The 21,977-nt window shown below is 44.6% G+C and overlaps 1 protein-coding gene across 1 annotated transcript in view; it reads left to right on the top strand.

Annotated features, from left to right (window-relative positions):
• The window catches only part of bbs9 (Bardet-Biedl syndrome 9), a 126,580-nt gene that overhangs the window by 43,283 nt on the left and 61,320 nt on the right, over positions 1-21,977 (top strand). Inside the window, exon 19 of the mRNA XM_053432824.1 lies at positions 18,674-18,856. Coding sequence (XP_053288799.1) covers positions 18,674-18,856 — 183 coding nt within the window. The remainder of the gene's footprint in view (positions 1-18,673; positions 18,857-21,977) is intronic.

The following is a 21,977-nucleotide window of genomic DNA, read 5'->3' as shown; positions in this document are numbered from 1 at the left end:
GGTCGGGTTTGGATTCCTGGATCCTGCTCGAGCTTTAGAATGAACGTAGAGAGAGAGAGAGAGAAGAGTGAGGATGAAGCATCTGTCATGTTCTTTATCAGACGTAGACGACCTGCCAGAGGATTTCCTCATAGATGTGGTGAGACTGGAGGAGACGTTATTATTAACATATGGACGTGGTCAGGGGGCGGGGGGGCGGAGGCGGAGGGGATCAGAGGCTGAAATGCAGAGAAAGACCGAAGTGATGAAAAGTGCAACAGAGACGACGTAGAATCACAAAGAATGAGAATTTTGTTTATGCAAAAATGAGAGACGGAGAGTAAAAGATAGAAGAGAAGGAAAACACAAAGAGGATGAAGGATTGAAAGAAGGAAAGAATGTCAGACTTTATTTTTTTATGTTAGTTTAATACAATGCAAACTGAGACGTATGAGAAATTTAAATAAGAGAATTACCGAAATGTGTTTCTCTTCTTTCTCCCTCGCAAGAAAGGAAAGAAGAAGCGGCTGAAGAAGTTGTGATGGAAACAGAGTGATGGAAGTTAAAGATGGAGGATAGAGGAACATAAAGAGTCGTCCACCATCTCCTCCTCCCTCCTTTCCTTTCCTTCCCATCTTGTCCTCTCATCCCACAACTGAAACAATCAAAGAACAAATCAGACTGTTATTGTTTGTTTTATCTCTTATTGATCTGCTTTCATCCGTCGGCTGTCTGACCCACAACCGACGGAGGGATCCGATCTCTATCTCACCGCAGAGAGGGAAGAGAAAGAGAGAGAGAGAGTGGAGAGGGGGGGGAGAAGGCAATATTAAATATGAATTAAGGATTTAAAAGAAGATCAGAGCCAGAAAGAAAGATATAAAATATAAGGGAAAGCATTTTTTTAACTGAAGTTATAAGAGGACTTAAGAAGAAATAAACAAATGCTACGTCGACAGAAATATGAAAAACAAAAAACAAACTGGAGAAGAAAAATTGAAATGTTAAAGACAGTGAACGTATAAAACAAGAATAAATAAAAGTGACTGGATCCTTCCACGTTTCATATGAATCCATCCGTTAGTTTCTGCTGAATTATCGTAGAACTAAAAGAATTATCAAAAGCTTATGAAAACACAACTTCCTTCTTGATAAAGACAAAAATCATCCATCAGATCCAGTTTTTCTGCTTCGAGCTGAAGTCCTGACCGGTGACTCTGTTTTCCCACCGTGCTCACCACATCACTTTGTGTTGTGTTGTGTTGCCGGGCACCGAGCACAGAGTTAATAAGTCGTCCATGTTGGGAAGCCGTCCCGCTGGGAGGAGATTAAAGAAGCTGAGGTTATGGACAGGAGACGTTTTTTGTTTCCTGTGGTTTTAATTAAACTGTGTGATTGTTGAGTGCCAACAGTTCAGATCTGATTTCACACCCTGTGACACTGACCTGGGAGTCTGTGGCTGCACCGTCACCGTGAAGCACCACAGTCACAACCACGCTCCTGTCCCGGTTCACTCTGCTCAGGGTCAAAGGTTAATTCTGACCCCGTGTCGTGGTTTTTCCAAACTACACACCTCTTCTCTTCTGGCTCGGACGTCCCGACTGTAACGTACAAAACCACAGCAGGGTGCTGTTTACCTTCTGCTGTGGTCGGGGGGGGGGGGGGGGAAGCTTTTGTTTGGCTGCAGAGTAAATGAAATCAACTCTGCAGCTCTCAAGACAACGTGTGGAGCTTCATGCTGTCGACCATTAAGACCACAGACTGTAAACCAGTTGGCCCTCAGTGATGTTATGAGTCCAAAGCCCACAGAGCGGTGCTGAGTGAAAACATCCATCTGTGTTCTGAGCTCGGGACTGGAGGGGGGGGGGGGGGGATAAGAGGTGGAGGTATTAAATTAAAGTTTTTTAGTTTTAAAGACCAAAGAAAATCAGCTCTTTAATGCAAAAGATAGAAAAAACAGGCTGGAAGTAAAGAACACAAGAAATACTTGGATGGGGAACTTAACTTAGTTTCCTGTCAGACCTCCTCCCTGTGTAATAAAGAGGTTAATAAAAGGTCAAGTGAAGCTGCTCTACATGTTGATTAAATCAATAATGGGATGGAAATGAAAATAACAAACATATTTAAATGTATTTTGTTTTCATGATGTGTCAAATAAGACTTTTTCAAACCGCTGCAGAGTCGTAAACTGTGACAAATGTCATCGGACTGTGTTGTATTAGCGTTCGATTCCCAGATCAGCTCTCGCTAATCGCTGTTTGTTCAAACCAGCAGGACTCTGGGCCTGATACACCACAAATAATACGATTACACACACCAGCAGCAAACACACACACACACACACACACACACACACACACACACTCGCTGTAAATACACACGACAGAGTAAATTGCCACATGCATCCCATGAATAAATTCCTGTCCGTTAAGGAAATGCTGTTGTAACAAAGATCCCTGTGTGTGTGTGTGTGTGTCATTGCGTTATTTAATGAGCTGTAGATACAGCGCTGCGTGGAGCACGTCATGTGGTCGCTGCCTGTATGGAAACCATACGTTGGCAGTCGCTCCAACTATAATAAACTGGAACAATGTATACAGATCTGAAGTCAGAGCTGGAGCTAATGGATTTTGGGCACATGGCGGAAAACGTCTGTGTGTGTGTGTGTGTGTGTGTGTGTGTGTGTGTGTGTGTGTGTGTGTGTGTGTGTGTGTGTGTGTGTGTGTGTGTGTGTGTGTGTGTGTGTGTGTGTGTGTGTGTGTGTGTGTGTGTGTGTGTGTGTGTCTCTGTTTTAACTGTCAGATGCAGTGAAATGTAAAACGCAACGAGAACGAAACATTTCCAGCCCACATTTGACCCGATGCTATTCAAAGTTCTTGAACACTGGTATTTCATTTTTCCCAATTTGTTTCTGTGCACGGGGGTCAGCAGAGGTCAACGTTGGACTCAGTGTCATGTGACTGCGCCTGAGTTTGACCTTGTGAGTGTTTAGCTGAGCGATGAGCATCTGTCGAGTTAGAAAGAAGAACGTTTACTCAAAGAAGAGTGAGAGCAAAGTCCAGAGCTTCTGAGGACGAGTGCTCGAAATGTCTGTACACTGAATTCTTTATGTTGTTTGTATGTATGTGTGTGTGTGTCTGTGTGTGTCTGTGTGTGTGTGTGCAGTCCTGCATGACTGATGACCTCCATCAGTTCACTTTCTCCAAAGTCAACATGTCGCTTTCTGCATCTTGTGCGTGTGTGTGTGTGTGTGTGTGTGCACATTTTGTCCCTCTACGTCACAAACAATAGCTGATTTATAAGATTACATATATTTACTCTGTAATCACGGTGTGTGTCTGTGTGTGTGTGTTTGTGTGTGTGTGTGTCTGTGTGTGTGTGAGAGTGCGGCGGCCTTGCGACGCCAAGCCGGGCCTATTTATCTTGTTGCAGTGAATTCCCAGAGTTCCCTTCCCCTCCTCCGCTCCCTCGCTTTACGCCTCCTTCACTCGCTCTCTTCCTCTTCAAAGGAAACCATTGAGAGAAAAGCAAACAGGCATGGAGGGGGCAACACACACACACAGACACACACAGGTACACTCACACAGGTACACACTCGGGGCTGCCAAGGGTGTGTTTGTGGGTACAACTTATTTAGTGTGGTTTTTCTTGGCGTGTGTGAGCAGTACATGTGTCTGTGTTGTAGGTGTGTGTGTGTGTGTTTGTGTGTGCATCCATGATTATAAAAGTGTGTGCTGTGTGTATGCTCATGTAAGTGTGTGTGTTTGTGGAGGTCACTTCACAAAGGCACCAGTGTGTTTGATCAGATTAGCCATCTTAGCGGAGGTGGGCTAATGTTAGCGTCACAATAGCGTTAGCATTGAGCCCATTGGCTTTAGCTTGGCGTGGCTAGCTGCTGATTAGCTTGCGGCTGGTGCAGTTGCAGGTTTGTGGAATCTTGACTCCGCTCACCGAACCTCCTTAGCTCCTAATTAGTGTCGTTTTCACTGGGACCACAACCAAAACCATCACCTCAGACCTGGCTCCGTGTGTGTGTCTGTGTGTGTGGGTGTGTGTGTGTGTGTCTCTACGTGTGTGTGTGTGTGTCGCTGCGTGTGTGTGTTGGCTTCTCAGGTCTCTCTGGTCTGGACTGCATCAAGTGTGTGGTGCAGCGTTGGCCCGTAGGGATGCCATGTGTGTGTGTGTGTGTGTGTGTGTGTGTGTGTGTGTGTACAGGTTGTGTTTCTGTGTGTGTAAGTGAACACGTACATATGTGTGTTACGTTCAGGGAAACGAGAAGACAATGTTGTTTTGTTGTTTGTTGAGCTCAACAGTTCTTTTGTTCAGGATAACGAGTCCTGAGAAGACATTTATAGAAGCAGTATATTCCACGAGGTTTATTTAAGATAATCCTGAATAGTTAAATGTGAAATTACTCCTGTTAACAGTTTCATAAGCATTTACTGGAGTTAATGAAATGTTGAAATGAGAACACATCTGGTTTCTCAACAGGAGTCACATCGAGTTAAGAAAGAAATGTTTCACAGACTCACAAAGTTTCCAACTTGAAATCTAGAGAGTTTTAGACAAAGAATCAAGGCCTCCAAGGTTTATGAATATTGACATGAATCTTTACGTTAAGTGTGGACATTTAGAAATTATGTTATCGATATTACTTTCACTCAACTTCAGCTCTGCATCGAGGTCTGCAAGTGAGATTCAGTCTCTGACGCTGAGAGAGAGAGAAAAGGGTTTGAAAAGCTCTCGACTCTTTTCATATTCATATGTTTGGTAAATTTTACAAATCCTCAAACTTCTCAACAAGAAAATCACAAAAGAAAGAAGCAAAAAAGAGAGAAAGGAGAGAAACAGGTGGAAAAGAAACTCCACAGCTGCAGAAGTGTGTGTATTTATGTCTGTGTGTGTGTCTGTTTCTCTCTCTTTGTGTGTGTGTGTGATTGTGTGTTTTTCTCTGTGTGTGGTGCTAATTTGTAGTCAGGATCTCTCTGGGTTTTGTCTGCCAAGATTAGACTGCCTTGTTTTGGTCTCTGACCACATACAGACAATGCACCATTTACACACACAGATACACACACACACACACACACACACACACACACACACACACACACACACACACACACACAAGCAACAACGTGACGTCCTCAGCGTCCGGTCATATTTTGTCTCGAGGCAGAGTGACAGTAATGACCATGAGTCCTGCTGCATGTTTAAACAGAAATACATGTTTGGTATCTTATTGTGGTTTTTCTAACCAGCTTCAGGAAATTACATTTCATTTCACATACTTTCCCGTCCTGTAACTGACACAAAGAGATTCTTAGTGGGCTCCAGTTTGCAGATCACCACCGTGACCAGTAAGCCAAACCAGCACGTAGGGACACGCTGTCGTGTCTCCACTGGAGGCCGAGCTCCGGCAGCTCGACGGTTACATGAGAAGTGTGAGGACGGCAGTTAAATTTAATGATTTAGAGAAAGGTTGTTGGATTTCTGTTCAGCAGCCAAACAACACTCACACACCGTGACGCAGGATGTGTTGGTTTAACGACGTCCGCACCGCGCTGGGGAGCCGGGTGGAGATAGAGCAGCCGGGTGGAGATAGAGCAGCAGGCCAGGATGGAAGCAGAAATAATGAAGTCACATGAGGACGTGGAAGAAACAAGGCTGTGATTGAGTTTGACATATTTATTGTGTCAGACATTTTAAATTTGTTATGAAGCAACTGGACAGATTCACAGATTATTATTCACCGTGCTGTGAAATGTTTTCTTTCTACTTTAAGTTATCACCCTTTTTGTCTTCACCTGTATTTAATTAATAATTCCATAACTCACACTGGTCCAGTGGCCGAAGCACTGAAGACAGAGGCTGTTCTCTTTTGATTTGTGGCTGGATTCTGATTCTGAGTCTTTGAATCCGATTGAGCAGATTTCAAAGACTCAACGTTGAGTTTGCAGGAAGTCGTCACTTTTCAGAACTCGTTCACAGGAACCGGAACATGTGGGGACACTCAGGCGAGGGGCGGAGCCTGTAGAGCAGCAGGGGGCGGGACTTGGCGTTTGAACATAAACTACGATCACACTCAGAGAAGCTTTGACACAAAACTCCACAGTGAAAGTTCATGTTCTGCTTCACACTGAATTTACAGATTTAAAAAGTAATTGACACAAACAGTCAGAATAAATCTGCTCCTGCAGCAGAATGATTGCTGGACACACAGCTGGACACACATCTGGCTCTGAGTGTGTATGTGTGTCCTTCATTTAATCGTGTCCCCATGTATTTATCCTGCAAATGTGCACATGCATCAAATGTGTGCAAGAAGTATGTGTGTCTTCATTCAAGCCTGCAATGTGTGTGTGTGTGTGTGTGTGTATGTGCGCGCGCATCTATTTGCACTGTAAGCGTGTGCATGTGTGCAGCCTGGGAGGTTAGTGTGAACTGGTAATGACAGGCCACTGTATGTGTGTGTGTGTGTGTGTGTGTGTGTGTGTGTGTGTGTGTGTGTGTGTGTGTGTGTGTGTGTGTGTGTGTGTGTGTGTGTGTGTGTGTGTGTGTGTGTGTGTGTGTGTGTGTGTGTGTGTGTGTGTGTGTGTGTGTGTGTGTGTGTGTGTGTGTGTAATGAGTAGAGAAAGGTTCTGTGTGATTATAGGCCTCCTCATAAGGACCAGAGAGACTAAATATGGTTTCAGACTAAACAGTATCCCCACACACACAGACACACACACACACACACCACAGACCACATACACATTGCAATATATGAAGAAAAATGTCTGAAAATAGCTTTTTTTTTTTTAAAGAAATATTTTTACGATCCGACAGGAGTTGTCTTCACAGTGTGCGTTTCTTTGCTCCGTTGTCGTCGTGTGAGAAACTGAATGTGAGTTTTCACCAGGTCCTGCAGAACTCAAGTTCGACCCTGAAGTTATTTACTCATTAGTTTCACGCTCCAGATGATCGGAGCCTTGTTCCCCGACTCTCCCACAATGCACCTCTTCTTTAACGTCAGCAGGAAAGATGTCCGACTGACGAGCACGTGTCATGAAATATAAACATTAACACGACCTCCATCCTTCCAGACCTCTTCTACATCAATAATCTGTTTCAAACTAGGATTGTATTAATTCCTCTGAGCTGCAGGCAGTGGCTCTGATACGTTTACGTGGCGGTTTCCTTTCTTTCTCACATGTAGCACTTACACGTTTCCTCTCAGTTTCCAACCTGAATCCTGACGGGAGGTTAATCACACAGTCCGCACGATGTGTTGTTGAGGTTCGGAGCGCGTGCACGAAGTCTCCTCCCACGTGCATCTGCAACCTATGGTTACCCAGAACGCTTTGCTCTGCGTGGGTCTGCAGGGATGTGTGTGTGTGTGTGAGTGTGTCTGTGTCTCTGGAGAAACACAATTCCACCGGCAGTCACCACAGAATTCATGTTTTACAGACATAATAAAGTTTGTTGTATGTTATTAAAGAGACATTGGAAAACTTAGAATAAAACTTCACACAGGAGAAAAACGTTTTTTTTATGTTAAGTCGATTTATAATGATAAACTTTATTTATATACGACTTCAAAACACAAAGTAGGAAAGACAACAGATCAATAAAAAGGACCAAAATGAAATGAACAAAAGTAAAATTAGGAAAGGCTTTCTGGTAGAAGTAGATTTTGAGGTTGTTCTGTTGGTGCCTGTATGGATAACATTTAATTATTAAATAAAAAACTTATTAAAACTTAACGGAATTATCTTTCTGGAAGAAGTCTGTTCTGAGATTTATCAATTTTATTTTCCTGCCACTGGAATGTAGATGGAGATAAGTTATTGTTTACTATTGCTTAACGGTTGTATAGTGTATGGTCCCTTTAAATAAATACAGTTATTCAGCTGGCAGAAAAATACTCAAGAACAGTTTGATAATGGATTTATCTTTAGAAATATTACAAAGAAATTGTGATGAGCATTTTCTCTATAAAATGTTTTCTTGTTCTAATGTTATGAACGCTGAGTTTCAGGAACGACTCATTAGCTCAACACATCAAGGATGAACAGATTTTTTACTTATTAAAGACACTTTTCAAAAGTATTCAAAATGTTGTCAACATATGAATCTGAAAAGACGCAGATGCAAAGTGCAACTCTGACTCTTGAGCGGAGATGTATAACCACAAGGGTTCATTCTCATTAGCTGATAAATCTGTTCTATAAATAATTATTAATTTTATTCCTTTTTCAAAGCTCTAATTTCTTTTTTGTATTTCTGATTAAGTCTGAATCAAAGTTGTCGTATTGTGAAGCGAACGCTGCGTTTCCCTCCAGATGTTCAGAGTTAACATGTGAGAAGATGTGTGTGGCAGGCGTGTCCTGTGTTTTCTTGCACCATTGAACTTTTCATCGGGCCAAAAGAGTTCATAGATTTTGGCTTTTGAGGAAGGTTTAAAAAGCAAACACACACACACACACACACCCACACACACACACACACACACACAGACACACACTTCTATGCGCTCACAGCTGTTCTGGTGAAACGGGCCCTTGGGTTAAGTCACATCACATGCTATTAATACACTCTCCCTAACGTTGTGTGTCATGTGTGCGGAGGTTGTGTGGAGGTTGTGTGAGTGTGTACGTGTGCATGTACATGCGTGCGCCTCAGCCTGATTGATTTAAGTGCCTTGCTTTAGGGCGTGAGTCGGTGGTGTCAGTGTATCTGTTTGAGCTTTGACCCGGGCCACACTTCCAAAACAGCTGTATCAGCCCTTTTTTATGAGGTGTGTATGTGTGCGTTTGCATTTGTGTGTGTGTGTGTTTCTGATATCCTCCTCCTCCCTCTCCGACCTCCACATGCAGACGACGTGACATTACGTCCAGATGTTTCCAGCTGTTCCCGTGGAGTTCCATTGTGAAATATATCCAGATTTGCTCCACAGCTGACTCGCCCCAGTTCCCCTCCGTCAGTCTCTCTCTCTCACGACATTCATAACCTGGATCTCAACACAACAGGTCCCAGGTTTAGTGAAGGCATTCTGGGAAAAGTTGAAAAATCACTCTTGGATTTAAAAGTACGAGTCAGAATCAACGTTTGATGATAAATTTGACTTGTCAGCAGTTTATTAACAACAGGAAAACTCATAAATCCTGAAATCCTGTTGGAACCTGGACGCAGAGCAGAGCAGGTATAACCGTGAAGGAAGAACTTTAGTATGATTCACATTAAGCTTTGAGTTTGACATGGGAAGTTTGATTCAAGGCCGGGAAGTCATTTACAGCAGAATCAGAAAGTACAAAATACTTGTTTCTTTTTATATAACAATTATCCTGTCCACCCTCACAGACAGTGAATAAAGATGGAGGACATGTGCCCACCTCCTCCCACGATCCAGAATTGAAGCCTCAACATTCAATTGAAATGTCTTTACAACTCAGATTTAATAACTCTGAAAGGATCGATCCTCAAATACTTAAAGAATTTATTCACGACTTGTTTTCATCCGTCTCGCTCATATTCATCCAATCTGCAAATCATAGAGAACTGAAATATCACTATAAGAGCTCATACCTCCTTAAATTCAGTCGAGCTCATAGAGATCCGTGCTAAATCAAATGTTCCATCTAGATCCATGAGTTACTCTCTGTGGAATCTGTGATCTGAACCTGCTGGGATGGATTATTCCCTGAACCTGTTTCCACCAAGTTCACTGTGTGTGAGTCCAGTAGTTTTTGTGTAATTCTGCTGGCGGATGCAGAGACGACCTGAAGCGTGACCCTGAGCTGAGCTGCAGGTGCTCAGCATGTTTATTATATATTTCACGTGTAGTCACCGGTTCAGACGGAAGCTGCAGGAGAAACCTGCTGACAGGTGTGAAACGTCCGGGACTCGCTGGGCTGCCAGGTGGGAACTGGGATCTGTCTGCGATGGAGGTGGAGACACAATGTGGACTTTACTGGATTCAACATACTTCATCAATCCCCCCCCAGATCCCCCCCGACTTCATCCATCCAGCTGGACCAGCCTCCTCGTTATCTCAGCTTTGGGTGGGCCTGTGTGTGTCTGTGTGTGTCTGTGTGTGTCTGTGTGTGTGTGTGTGTGTGTGTGTCAGGTCACCTCTGGACCTGTCGGGTCCACTCCCACAGCCCGGGGCTACCTGAGGCCAGGGCCTGGGTCTGGGTGTTAATCCCAGGTTGGATGTCACTGCGGTGGGTCACACTGTGTAATTTAGTCCCCCGCTCTGTCTGGGGCCTCCAGGCCTTCAGGACCACCCAGCACCCTGCAGCAGCGCCCGGCCCCAGCGCCTGTGTGTGTGTCTGTGTGTGTGTCTGTGTGTGTGTGACTGTGTGTGTGGAATTAAGATGGTGTAAAGAATCTTTTAGCTTTTAGCTGCTAATGCCCGTCAGCTCGAGAGGTTTAAGAGCGTCGGGATCTGAGGCCGTGTGCGTGTTTGAATCTGTGTGTTGTGTCTTTGTGGGTCGAGCACTAATATTCATCTTGTTATTGATTCATCCATTAAATGTGTTCCTGATTAACAGACTCATCAGAGGCTGATCAAATGTTTACACTGTGAGAAGTTCTCTTTTCAAGTCGAAGGAGACGAGAGCAGAGTCACAGATGTCTCGCCCACTGTCAAAATAACTCAACGTATCTCAGAGACACGCCTTGTTTTCCCTTTAGATTTCCCCTCAGGAAGTTCAAAGTTGGACATTTTCTTTTTCCACACAGTAAAATATCATCTGCAGCAGCTTGTTCCAGTTCTTCATCGGAAGCCTGTGAAATATGTAAACTGGAGATGTTTTGTTCTTCGTGCTCTTTATGGACTCAACGTTGCCTGAAAAGCTAAATATCTGTCCCGTGTATCATTTCTTTAAAACTCAGCCTTATTGTTATATTACAATAAAATAAATGAATTGGAAAAACCAAACAAATCAAATCTTGACTAATTAGAACCCTCACAAGTTCATTTTTCTCCTGATGAACTTATTGGTTGATTTGTGAGTTTGCTTTTCTGTGATGTTAGTTTGTGTTGGATCCTGTGTTCGCTGGAGATGTGAGGCTCTGTGTGAGGAGTCGTATCTGTGTGTGTGTCTGCACACACTCCTGTCTGTTGTGTACAAAGGTCTCATCCAGTGGTGTGTTTGTTTTTTCACCCGCCCATATTTCAAACCCTGACAACCCCCAAAAAGAGGCATATTCATCCTGGAGGATCGAGGAGGTTTGAGCTCAGCGAGCAGCGCGACAGAGGGAGGGCGGGTCTCGACCTATCAGCGCAGAATAAAGCTCTTTGTTCGTGACCGTGTGAACACGCGTGGCAAAGGAAAGCAGAAGGCTTCCCTCCCGCCGGCCCAGGGAAAACACCGGAGCTCAGCCGGCTCTTTGACGGAGGGCGACAGCCTCATAAATCACAGCGCCGTGTTGTAGCAGCCGCCCGCGCCGCTGACCGACGGCCGGGTAAAGCTTCCCTGACAGCTCTGATTGGGCCGGCGGGTTGAAAACAGTCGACTCTGACTTTATTTTTCTTGCCAGCGAGACCCCTGGCACCTTCTCCCTTCTGGTAGTTTTACACTGAAGGTATTTAGCTCACACTCAGGCTCATCTGGATCACCTTAGACCGAGGGAAACCTGAGAACAAGCATCGCTCTCTGGATCCGACTCAGAGGAGAGGAGCCAGCAGAGGAACTGGTTACAGAGGAACTGGTTACAGAGGAACTGGGTACAGAGGAACTGGGTACAGAGGAACTGGTTCCCTGCTCTGGGTTAGGGTTAGGGTTAGGGTTAGGGTTCCCTGAACTGGGACGAGCAGGGAATTCTGATGAGGAGGTTTCGGTCTGAGAAACTCTCCGTCTCCTTCCAGTCTCTTCTTGTCTCTCTCTCTCTGCTCAGTCGTCTCCTCCAGTCTTATCAGGCAAAGTGAAGACAGACAGTGTTATCAGGATTGTGTCTATGTGTGTGTGTGTGTCTGTGCTTGTTTTGACCACAGACAATAGTGGTTACTGTCCTTCTGTCTATCAGACACTGGGAGAAGAGATGCTCATCACTCGTACACCAGATCTCCACCGTCTCCACCGTCTCCACCTCCTTCTCTGAAATGAATCAGACAGAACACAACCCTGTCTCTTGTGTTTCTCCTTTTAAAGCTGCTGTTACACAAAGTCACAACTAAGCGACTCCTCTGCACCTTCTCTCTCAGTTAACCTCTTCAACTTGTAAAGTTAGGATGTAATGACACAGCTGCTTTGTCCAAACACCACCGCTCCTGGTCTGAGGAACCTCCCACACCTGATGGTTCAGGTTCAGACTAAACTGAGAAGGTCCCTCAATGTGTGTTGGACTTCTCATCTAGTTCCACAGTTTGTGAGGAGTGAGCACACATCACTGTGTCACAGGGACTCTGACAGATCACTGTGAACATCACACACAACATGAAGTAATGACCTTTGATGAAGTTAAACTCTGAACGTGAACTCACATGAAACAGATGAAAACTAGATGAAGGGAAGAGGATGTGTGTGTTTTTCTTTGCTCCGAGCAGATGGAGTGTTTGTGTGTTCTGATAGTGTAGTGACTGACAATTTGTAATGTTTAGGTTAACTCCCTGCAACCCTTCACACGCCCTGCTGTGTGTGTCTGTGTGTGTGTGTGAGAGTGTGTGTGCGTGTGTGTTTGTGTGTGTGTGTGCGTGTGTGTGTGTTCACAGATGTTTGGTAGCTGGGATCATCAGGCTTCACAACCCTAGAAACACGTGCTCCACCACTCGAGTGTTCTTTGTGTGTATGTGATCGTGTGCGTTCGTGTGTGTGTTACTACGCGACAGTATAGGTGTAAGACTGTGTGTGTGTGTGTGTGCGTGCGTGTGTGTGTGTCTGTGTATGTAACTGTATCCATGGGTGTGTGTCTATTAGTCAGGAAATGGCCTCTGATTTCAGCCGTCGTTAAACAGAGATTCTAATTGGCTCTTTAATTAAGACATGGAAACAGCCTAAACACACACACACACACACACACACACACACACACACACACACACACACACACACACACACACAGACACACACACACACACACACACACAGAGCCATTCCTTTGACCTCAACATGAACCTTTCCGCTGTTTTCTTTACCTCTTTCACTTCTCTTATTCCTTCTCTCCTCCCCTCTGTCAGTGTTTCTCTCTCTCTCTCTCCCTCCCTCCCTCCCTCCCTCCCTCCCTCCCTCTCTCTCTCTCTCTCTCTCTCTCTCCCTCTCTCTCTTTCTCTCTTGACCACCACCTTGTTCTGTCTCTTCCTCCGGGGAAACGACATTGACACAGATCAGTGTGTCCCTACATAGTGGTGATATTGGCTGTGTCTTCACTGTGTGTGTGTGTGTGTGTGTGTCTGTCTGTGTCATCGTTAATACATTATGACAGCTTAGATTTTAATCTACATTTAGATAATTGTGTTGAGTCTGATCGCTGCTCGCTGAGTCAAACACACAGGCATCAAACTGTGTTGTTCAATTCTTTTTTGTCGTGTCAACACAACGTCACCGGGTTCCTCATGATGTTGTGTTGGAATATTTTGATCCGTGTGAAAGTTCAGCAGGAAAATCTTCCTTCAGATGTTATTTGATGGTTTGTCTGTTTTCTGATTGGTTCCAACACAAGTTGCCTCCTGCACCTACCAAACCTCAGGCAGCTAACAAATACCTCAGTGGAGCTACAGCCACATAGTTTGTATATACAGTGTGCGTGAGTGTGTGTGTGTGGGGGGGGGGGAGTGTGTGTGTGTGCACGCTCTCAGTCATGCATTTCCACCGATAAGGGTGCCCGTGATTTCTGTTTGTGTTGTTCAGTACATTTCTTGTGGCTTTGGTCCATGTGTGTGCATATCTCAGTGCATTTGTGCGTGAATATACAAACACGACTGTTTGTTTGCGCGTGTGTGTGTGTGTGTGTGTGTGTGTGTGTGTCTGTGTGTGGTTTGTGCCTCCAGGAATAATGTGAGACGTTGGCCGGCGCTCTGATCTGTGTGACTGATGGTTTCCTTGTTTGGGACGAAATACAACACGGACGGAGAGAAGAGAGTAAATTCATTCTCCCACCGCAGAGCGTCAGGCTTCATTCTGACATGATGCTCAGAGCAGAGGTTATAAATACAGACCTGTCAGCTGAGACGTGGACCTGGGTCCCGTCCGAGATCACTCACTCACTCTCCTCTCAATACTCGCCCTGCAGCTCCATGCAGAGGATTATGAACTCAGCTCTGTGGTGAGTTATTATTTGATTGTATAAAAGCAGAGCGAGACAACATGATTGACAGCTGAGGTCTGGCTCCACGTGCACAACACGCCAGCGTTTGAATCCCGGAGAGTTTGGCTTCCTGTCTGTGGGAAGAGGAGACGCATCACGTCCATCTTTGTTTACAAGTTAGAGTCAGTTCATATTCACATTATGAATATTATAGTGATCATATCTTCCCTCTGGAATAAATAGGAACTTTCAGTTCTTTTCAATCAAGACTTTCTGTTTGTTGCTGCTTCTGTTGAGTCTGACTTTTAATTAATTTCCTTTATTCAGACATGATGACACAGTTTGGTTTAACAAACCACGTGACAGCAATGCATGATGGGACATGTTGCTCTATTAGTGACCAGCAGTCGCACACTTCTTTTCCCCCGGTGCATTGTGGGATACAATTCGGTCGACACGACAAAATGCCCAGCTCCCTACAAAGTGGACTGTGTCGTGAGTTGTGAGTGATTTCTGACTCGGCTCTGGTGTGAGTGTGTGAGTGTGTGAGTGTGTGAGTGTGTGAGATTGTGCGTAACGTTCCTTCATGTGTGTTGAGCAGAGTCCAGACTTTACTGCCGACTCGTCACATCACAACCGGAGCAGCTTCAACGGCAGGTTGTTTAAGGTCACCAGCAGTTCAGCTGCTGACACACAGCTACTGTGTGTCTGTGTGTGTGTCCGCCTGTGTGTGTGTGTGTGTCTGTCTGTCTGAATGTGCCTGTCTCTGTGTGTCCGTCTGTGTGTGCAGTTAAAACATGGATAAATGTCCAGGTTTTATCTCTTATTGTGAAAGTCTGTCTGTTTTACCTCTGTGTGAGTGTAAGTAGTCTGTGTGTGTGTGTGTGTGTGTGTGTGTGTGTGTGTGTGTTTCCATCCTAAATGTGTCTTTGTGTTCTCTCAGCTGGCATCAATCAGAGTGTGTGTGGAGCCGAGCCGCTGCCAACAATGAAGCCCTTCACTGGACCTGGAGCCTTTTATCAATACACACACACTTTCAGAGACCCGAGGGGGGGGGGGGGGGGTGTTTGGGGTCGTGTGTGTGTGCGTGTGTGTAGTAGTGTTACATTGTCGAAAGTGTGCAGGAGAATATCCGGAATTCATAAACCAGGAGTTATGTGTATTTTATGCCAGTTTCAGGTTTTTCTATCTTTGTGAGGACGATTTGGAAAAATTGAATCATCTGAATAATTTAAAATGGCCGCAACAATTCATATTTTAATAAATTATCTTGGAACAATTTCAAAATCCTTTTTTCTACTGTTTTTTTGAAAACTTTTTAAAATATATTCGAGTATTTGCATTAAAAAAACCAAAACAACCCAGACATTGTATTTTAACAGCTGTATGTTACTCCCCCTATGTGGAAGTGATGATTATGACAAAATAAGAATACACAATTACTTCCTTTAAATAGCCGTTAAATTGTAGCTTCAGTTTATAAAATTAAAAGACCATTTTAAACCGAAGTTTTCGCAAAATTACTGACTTCTTCTTCTTCTGTTGTGGCAGCACAGACAAACATGTTTATGAAGTAGAAGAAGAATAAGTGATTTCCACCAAAAGAAAATGGCAGTTTTTGAGTCAGAGGCGTTTTCTGATGCTGGTGTCGGATCCTCTCTGGAGTTTGATGGTGATTTGAAGACGTGTGTGAGTTCAAGGTCTACGCCTTTGTTAGAAAAGCATCAGGTGTTGACTGGTGATGTTTAAAGTTGTGTGATTGTGTGAGCGACACAACGCACACAGGCGACCTCAGGATGTTTCAGAGTCACCTCTCAAACGAGGGGAAGTGAACTGAGGGTTTAACTGTGACTGTTTGTATCAGTGTGTGTGTGTAAGTCAAGGAGGAGGCACTAATTCTCTTCTACCTCTTAGTTTGAAGTTCATATTACACAAATCAAAACGCTTCCTCCGGCAGTCGCTGCTTAACCCTGACACAGACACACACAGACACACACACAGACACACACCCTTCACTTTAGAGTCTTCCATCTCTGTTTTCTGAGTATCAAATGGCGAGCTCTGAATCCATTTGTCAGACAAGCGGCTGGCGTGCGTTGGCGCTCCGGCCGGCGGATCACTCATTTATCTGAACACACTCGTCCATTAGTCCCAGATCTGCTTTCTCTTCTCCTCCTCTCTCCCTCCGCTCGTCTCTCTCCTCCCTCGTCTCCCGTTTCTCTCCCTCTCTTTGTCCGGCTTGTCCTCTCTTGTTGTCCTCGTCACCATCCGTCTTGCTCTGTCATCACTCGTTCGCCGCGCTCCTCTCATCTCCACTCCTCTGTTGTCGCAGGGATGGAGGGATGGAGGGGTTGACCCCTGGGCGGAGGTCAGAGTTCACCTGGTCCCTGCCACACCTCACCTGTGCAGTCACTCGCCTGCTGTGGAACACTGAGCTGTGTACTTAGAGACGAATGCGAGACGAGCTCAACGTCCACTTGTGCAGCTTCGCTCGTCTTCATTTCAAAGTGCTCCCTGTTTTGTTTGCTCAGAAAAACACGTTGAACAGTTTCATGGAAATCCTGCAGCTCCTCAGCGGCTCCAGATGAGTGTACGGGGAAGTCATCAGAGCCGCTCGGAGCCAGAGAGCGCAGACGGCAGGTTGTTTGAACTCTGCTGTGTTTTGTCCTTTTTTATTGCAGTTTATTTTTCCAGTTAAAAAAAGAAGCGAAGCTGTAATAATCCCAAACGGCCTGAAAATGGGATTTCCAGCTCTGGAGCGAGAGAACAGTGGTGCGGTCTGTTCAGAGCGAGGATTTAATTCCAGCAGACTCCAGGAAACAACCCTAAAATATAATAGATTGTGGGAAGAAAGACACGAATCCACTTCCTCCACTTTGGAAACACAAACACAACACAACAGTCTGGACTGATGCTCATTTCCTGCTGTTTATACTTTATTCTTTGGGGAATAATCCACCTGAAAATATTAAAAAGTGTAAAAATACTCACTGGAGAACTTCTCAGAATATATCCAGGGTCTGGATAACTGTGAGGTAAAGAGTTTCCTCTCTCATGGAGTCAGGGCCTCGAGAAACGTCTCCATGAAGTTCATTTGATTTATTATAGTTTATACTCACACATAACCTTTTATCTGAAGTTCTACAGATGTTGTAGACATGAAGATTTTGAAGATTCTCCAATAAACAACCTCAAAGTAAAATAAACACCAACGTAGACCCTCGAATGGAATCCATGTGAGGGTTTGAAACTGCAGAAAGTTTTACTGGAGGATTAATCTTATTGATAACAACTTATTTCCCTCGTGTAACACAAACATAACACACATCAGATCATTGGGGGAAAGAAATCACCAGGTTGAGTCATGTGGAAGAAAGAGGAGAACAGTGAAATAACTTTCTTCTCACTTAGGATATTTACTTTCTGACTGATAGAAATTATGGACAACACCGTTAAATTAAACCCATGAGGTCATGAAATGAGTTTCCTGCAAAGGAAAAATCTCCATGAAACATAACAACTTAAAAAATATAATAGTTTGATTGTTATGCATCTTTTTTCCTGGCTCCATTTTTGTTTCTCTTGACACCCGCTCTCTTTCTCCACACACACACACACACACACACACACACACACACACACACACACACACAACCTGAACTTGTGACGACAAAGAGCGCTCGGTGTAAACAGTGAATGTGGAGTTTCGCTCCAGATCAACATGTTGTGATGAAGCTGTTCAGGTTGAATTCAGGTGAATCTGAAACAGAGTAAATCAGCATCGGACTCGAGGCTGAGACGTGAACCAAGGAGCCGCGGACCAGAGGCTCAGGAAAGTGTTTACACAGGTTGTGCAGTCGAGTCTCAAAGAGTCTTCAGGGATGAGCCGATGTGTTCTGAACCAAACAGACCCTCCCAGAACCCAAAGATGAGTCACGGGCTGGAATCTGGTTTGTTTGAATTACGTTCACGATAAATGTCTTCCTCTCGTGATGAATGGGAGCATTCGCAGCATTTATTTAGTAATTTCAATTTCTCCTGCTCAGAAGAGGAATGTGCAAAAACACGGCGTTTAATGAGAGCACGTTTCGTTGAGCTGTTTGAATTTTAAGTTTACTCGGGAGAAAGAATTCGATTTTTTGGTTATATTTTCGTATTTTCAAAGAATCAATTGTAAATATATCAACAACATGTGTCAATTTCCTCCTAAAGTACAGAAATTTTACTTGTTTTTGAAGGAATATGCAGAGAAGTGGTTATAAATATCACTGTTTATCGTGACATTAATAATAAAGACTGTGGTTGATCACTTTAAAAGGTGAGAAACGATAGTGTCCTTGTGTGAGTGTCTTATATTTCAGAAGCAGAAAGATCCAGATGTTTACAGTGCAGGATCAGATGTATACTATGCCCCCCCCCCCCCCCCCCTGATCACAGACACACTCACTGACTGCGTCTGTTCCTGCAGGTGATGACCCTAGCGGAGGCGGCGGAGGAGAACCGGGCTCGGCTGGAGGAGGCCTTCGTCCGCCTGCGCTCTTCCACTCACCTGCTGGTGCTGCTGCTGTCGCTGTGGCACAGCCTCACCCCCGACCAGACGGCCATCCTGGAGGCCACGCTGCTGCCGCTGCTGCAGGACTCCCCCCAGCTGGTACACACACACACACAGACACACACACACACACACAGGGGGCCATTAACATGTCAGTGTCTGTCAATCCATCTGCAGTCCACTCAGTAAACACAGCCCCGACTTAAACACACACTCTGAGAACTTTTAAAATACATTAAGTACTTCTGGTCCCAGAGGAATGCACACACACACAGTCACACACACACACACAGTCACACACACACAGTCACACACACACAGTCACACACACTCACTTTCTGCCACTCAACACTCACCTGTCAGCTCTGAACCAAGAGCACATTCTGGGTTACCTGTTTATGATTGAACCATTAAACCTGAGTGTGTTTGTGTGTGTCTGTGTGTGTCTGTGTGTGTGTAATGCACATACACAGAGGAACTCAAGGTCACAACGAGCATAAAGGACACTGCTCTATAATCAGCCTCTGACCGTGTGTGTGTATATTTGTATGTGTTTATCGCGTGTGTGTCACTAAACAGTTGTGTTGACAGAGTTTCTCCATTTGCCGCAATCACGACAGATTTGTCAGCCCACGGAGACTCCGGTTGTGTACCTGTGGGTGTGTGCGTTCGTGCTTGTGTGTGTCAGTTTTTCCGTAGCTCTGATCAATCCCCTGAACCTCTCATTACCCACGACGTCTATTTCCAGCCTCCTCTGACAGCCTCACATTACACACTAACACACACAAACATCTGTGTGTTCATAAACTGCAGTACATAAAATATCTTTAACACAAACACACACACACACACACACACACACAGACACACACAGAGACACTGACTATGGACCGAAATAGGGTTGAGAGGTTCACTTGATGAGCCTCTGGGGATTGTGTGTGTGTGAGTGTGTGTGCGTTCTTGTGTGCGTCTGTTATTTTAACTGGGATTAATGGCATTAAGTGAATTAGCAGTGATCAGGGTCACGCACACGACATGAAGACCAGCAGGTGAACGGAGAGGAGCTATTTCCAGAGATCACACCACACGCTCCTGTGTTCTGCTCCTATGACAACACAATAACACAATAACCACCACAACGTGTGAAAGTCAGTTGAAATCACGGATGAACTCATCAAAAGTTGACGGTCAGAGGTCAAAGGTCAAGGTCACAGAGGCCTCACAAACACATTTTTTCTGTTTCTAGGAAATTTCTTCAGATTTTGACCAGTTGTAACTTGCAATCAAAGAATAACAGATTTGATTAAATTCACCCTGTGTGAGCATTTCACTGCAGAGCGGTAATCCTAGTTTGTCATAGGATTTAAAAAATAATATCTCTTTATGTTCTATGGACTGAAGGAGCTGTTTAACACTGTGAGAAGTACACATAAAGTAAGAGAACACTTTTAATAGAAACATTCAAACTTTTAACTATTATCACACAAACGTAAAGTGAGGAAGGATTTGGACTCGTCTCTTTTGTTCCTGTTGAATTTCTATTTCATTCATGTGACCATAATAATCACAAGGATCATATTTTCCTCCGTGAAACTAAACGGTTTCCCCATTCAGCACAGCAAGATTTAAATATGAAACCAATCCCCAGTTGATCTGAGATCAGCACGTCATCTGTCACATTAGAGTCGATGTCATGTGATCATCAGGCCGAGGCACAGAGAGCAGGAGAAGAATGTGAGGAGATCAGGAAACAAGGTGAGAAGAGAAACAAGAGGGATTCTCCTGAAGAGCAGACGTCCACGGATTCTTCATCTGAAAGGAAATAGAGGGAAATATCTAGAGTGAGAGAGGAGGAGGAGGAGGAGGAGAAAGGGCGAGGAGAACCTCTTCCTGTCTGCAGGAGAGGAGGAGGAGGAGGAGGAGGAGGAGGAGGAGGAGGAAATGCATCTGTGTGGTATCTGAAGAAACGTCTCATTTAGTTGCAGCCAAGCAGAACACTTCTCCTCCTCCTCCTCCTCCTCCTCCTCCTCCTCCCCCTCCTCCTCCTCCTCCTCCTCCTGCTTCTCTTTCCCTCCCTCGCCAGCATCCTTCTTCACGCCGCCCTTCGCTCCTCCTCCCTCATTCTCTCCCCGTCATCCTCCTCTTCCTCCCCTACTCCTCACCATCTTCGTTTCTCTTTGTTTTCATCATCCTGTTTCTTCATCCCTCTCGTCTGTTTTTCATCCATCCTCCTCTTACTTGCTTCCTCACCCTCTCGCTCTTTCCTTCTCTTCCTCCTCCTCTTTCAGCAAGTTTTCTCCAACCTAATCTTCCTCTTTTCTTCACATTCCTTCTTATGCTTCTCTCTATCTCTCCACCCCCCCCCCCCCCCCCCCACACATATTTTACACCTAATCCCCCTATTAACTATCTCATCCTCTGATTTCACTTTCCTCATCCCCTTCTCTCTCTCTTCTTCACCTCCCTCTTCTTTTCCTTTGTCTCTCTGGCTTCCTGACTCTTGTCTTCACCCCGTCTCTGTCTCTTCTTCATCTCCCACTTTTTTCTGAGCCGCCCTCCCTCCTTCTTGTTCCTCCCTCTCTCTCTCTGTCTTTTGTCTCTTTTTCCATCTGTCACTTAGCTCTCGAGCAGAGCTGCTGACGTTGTGTGTCTGCCTGCTGTTCCTGCCCGACCCCCCCATTCTCCCGCCCTCTGTTTGCTTTACCAGAATCCATCATGAGGCCGCCTGAACTCAGAACCAAGACTTTCTATAAGTTACCTCTGGGAAAGTTTCTTTAGGCTCGAACCTCCACAGAACTATTCACGGTTCTGTAAAGAGCCTGTTCAGGAGGCGTCAGGTGGTTTCTGACTTTTATGATGAAATGAAAGTTCTTTCTCTGAGCCTCATTATTATATTTCACCAGGTGATCTTTTTTATATATGAAACACATCAGATTTAATTAAGTGAAGTTCCATATGACTCGTACCTCGTGGAAATAACCAGACAAAACGTTCACCCCTTTTTATTTTATTCAGCATTTTAATTGCTCTTTTTATTTTCAGTATTACCCCTCGTATGACATCTCATACTTTTAGTTTCGTCAAATTAAATTTGAGTGACAGTTTTTTAATTGAAGGTGTAAAAATACACTCATATTGGAAGTTGGCTACACCCAGATGTTTTACAGTGTAATATTTTTCCGTGTACATGCTGAACTGAGCCACATTCTTTGTTCCAGAC

The sequence above is a fragment of the Pleuronectes platessa genome, chromosome 10, assembly GCF_947347685.1.
Source record: "Pleuronectes platessa chromosome 10, fPlePla1.1, whole genome shotgun sequence".
NCBI classification, from domain to species: domain Eukaryota; kingdom Metazoa; phylum Chordata; class Actinopteri; order Pleuronectiformes; family Pleuronectidae; genus Pleuronectes; species Pleuronectes platessa.
Note: the sequence above shows the minus strand (reverse complement) of the source record. Positions and strands in the feature narration are given on the sequence as shown.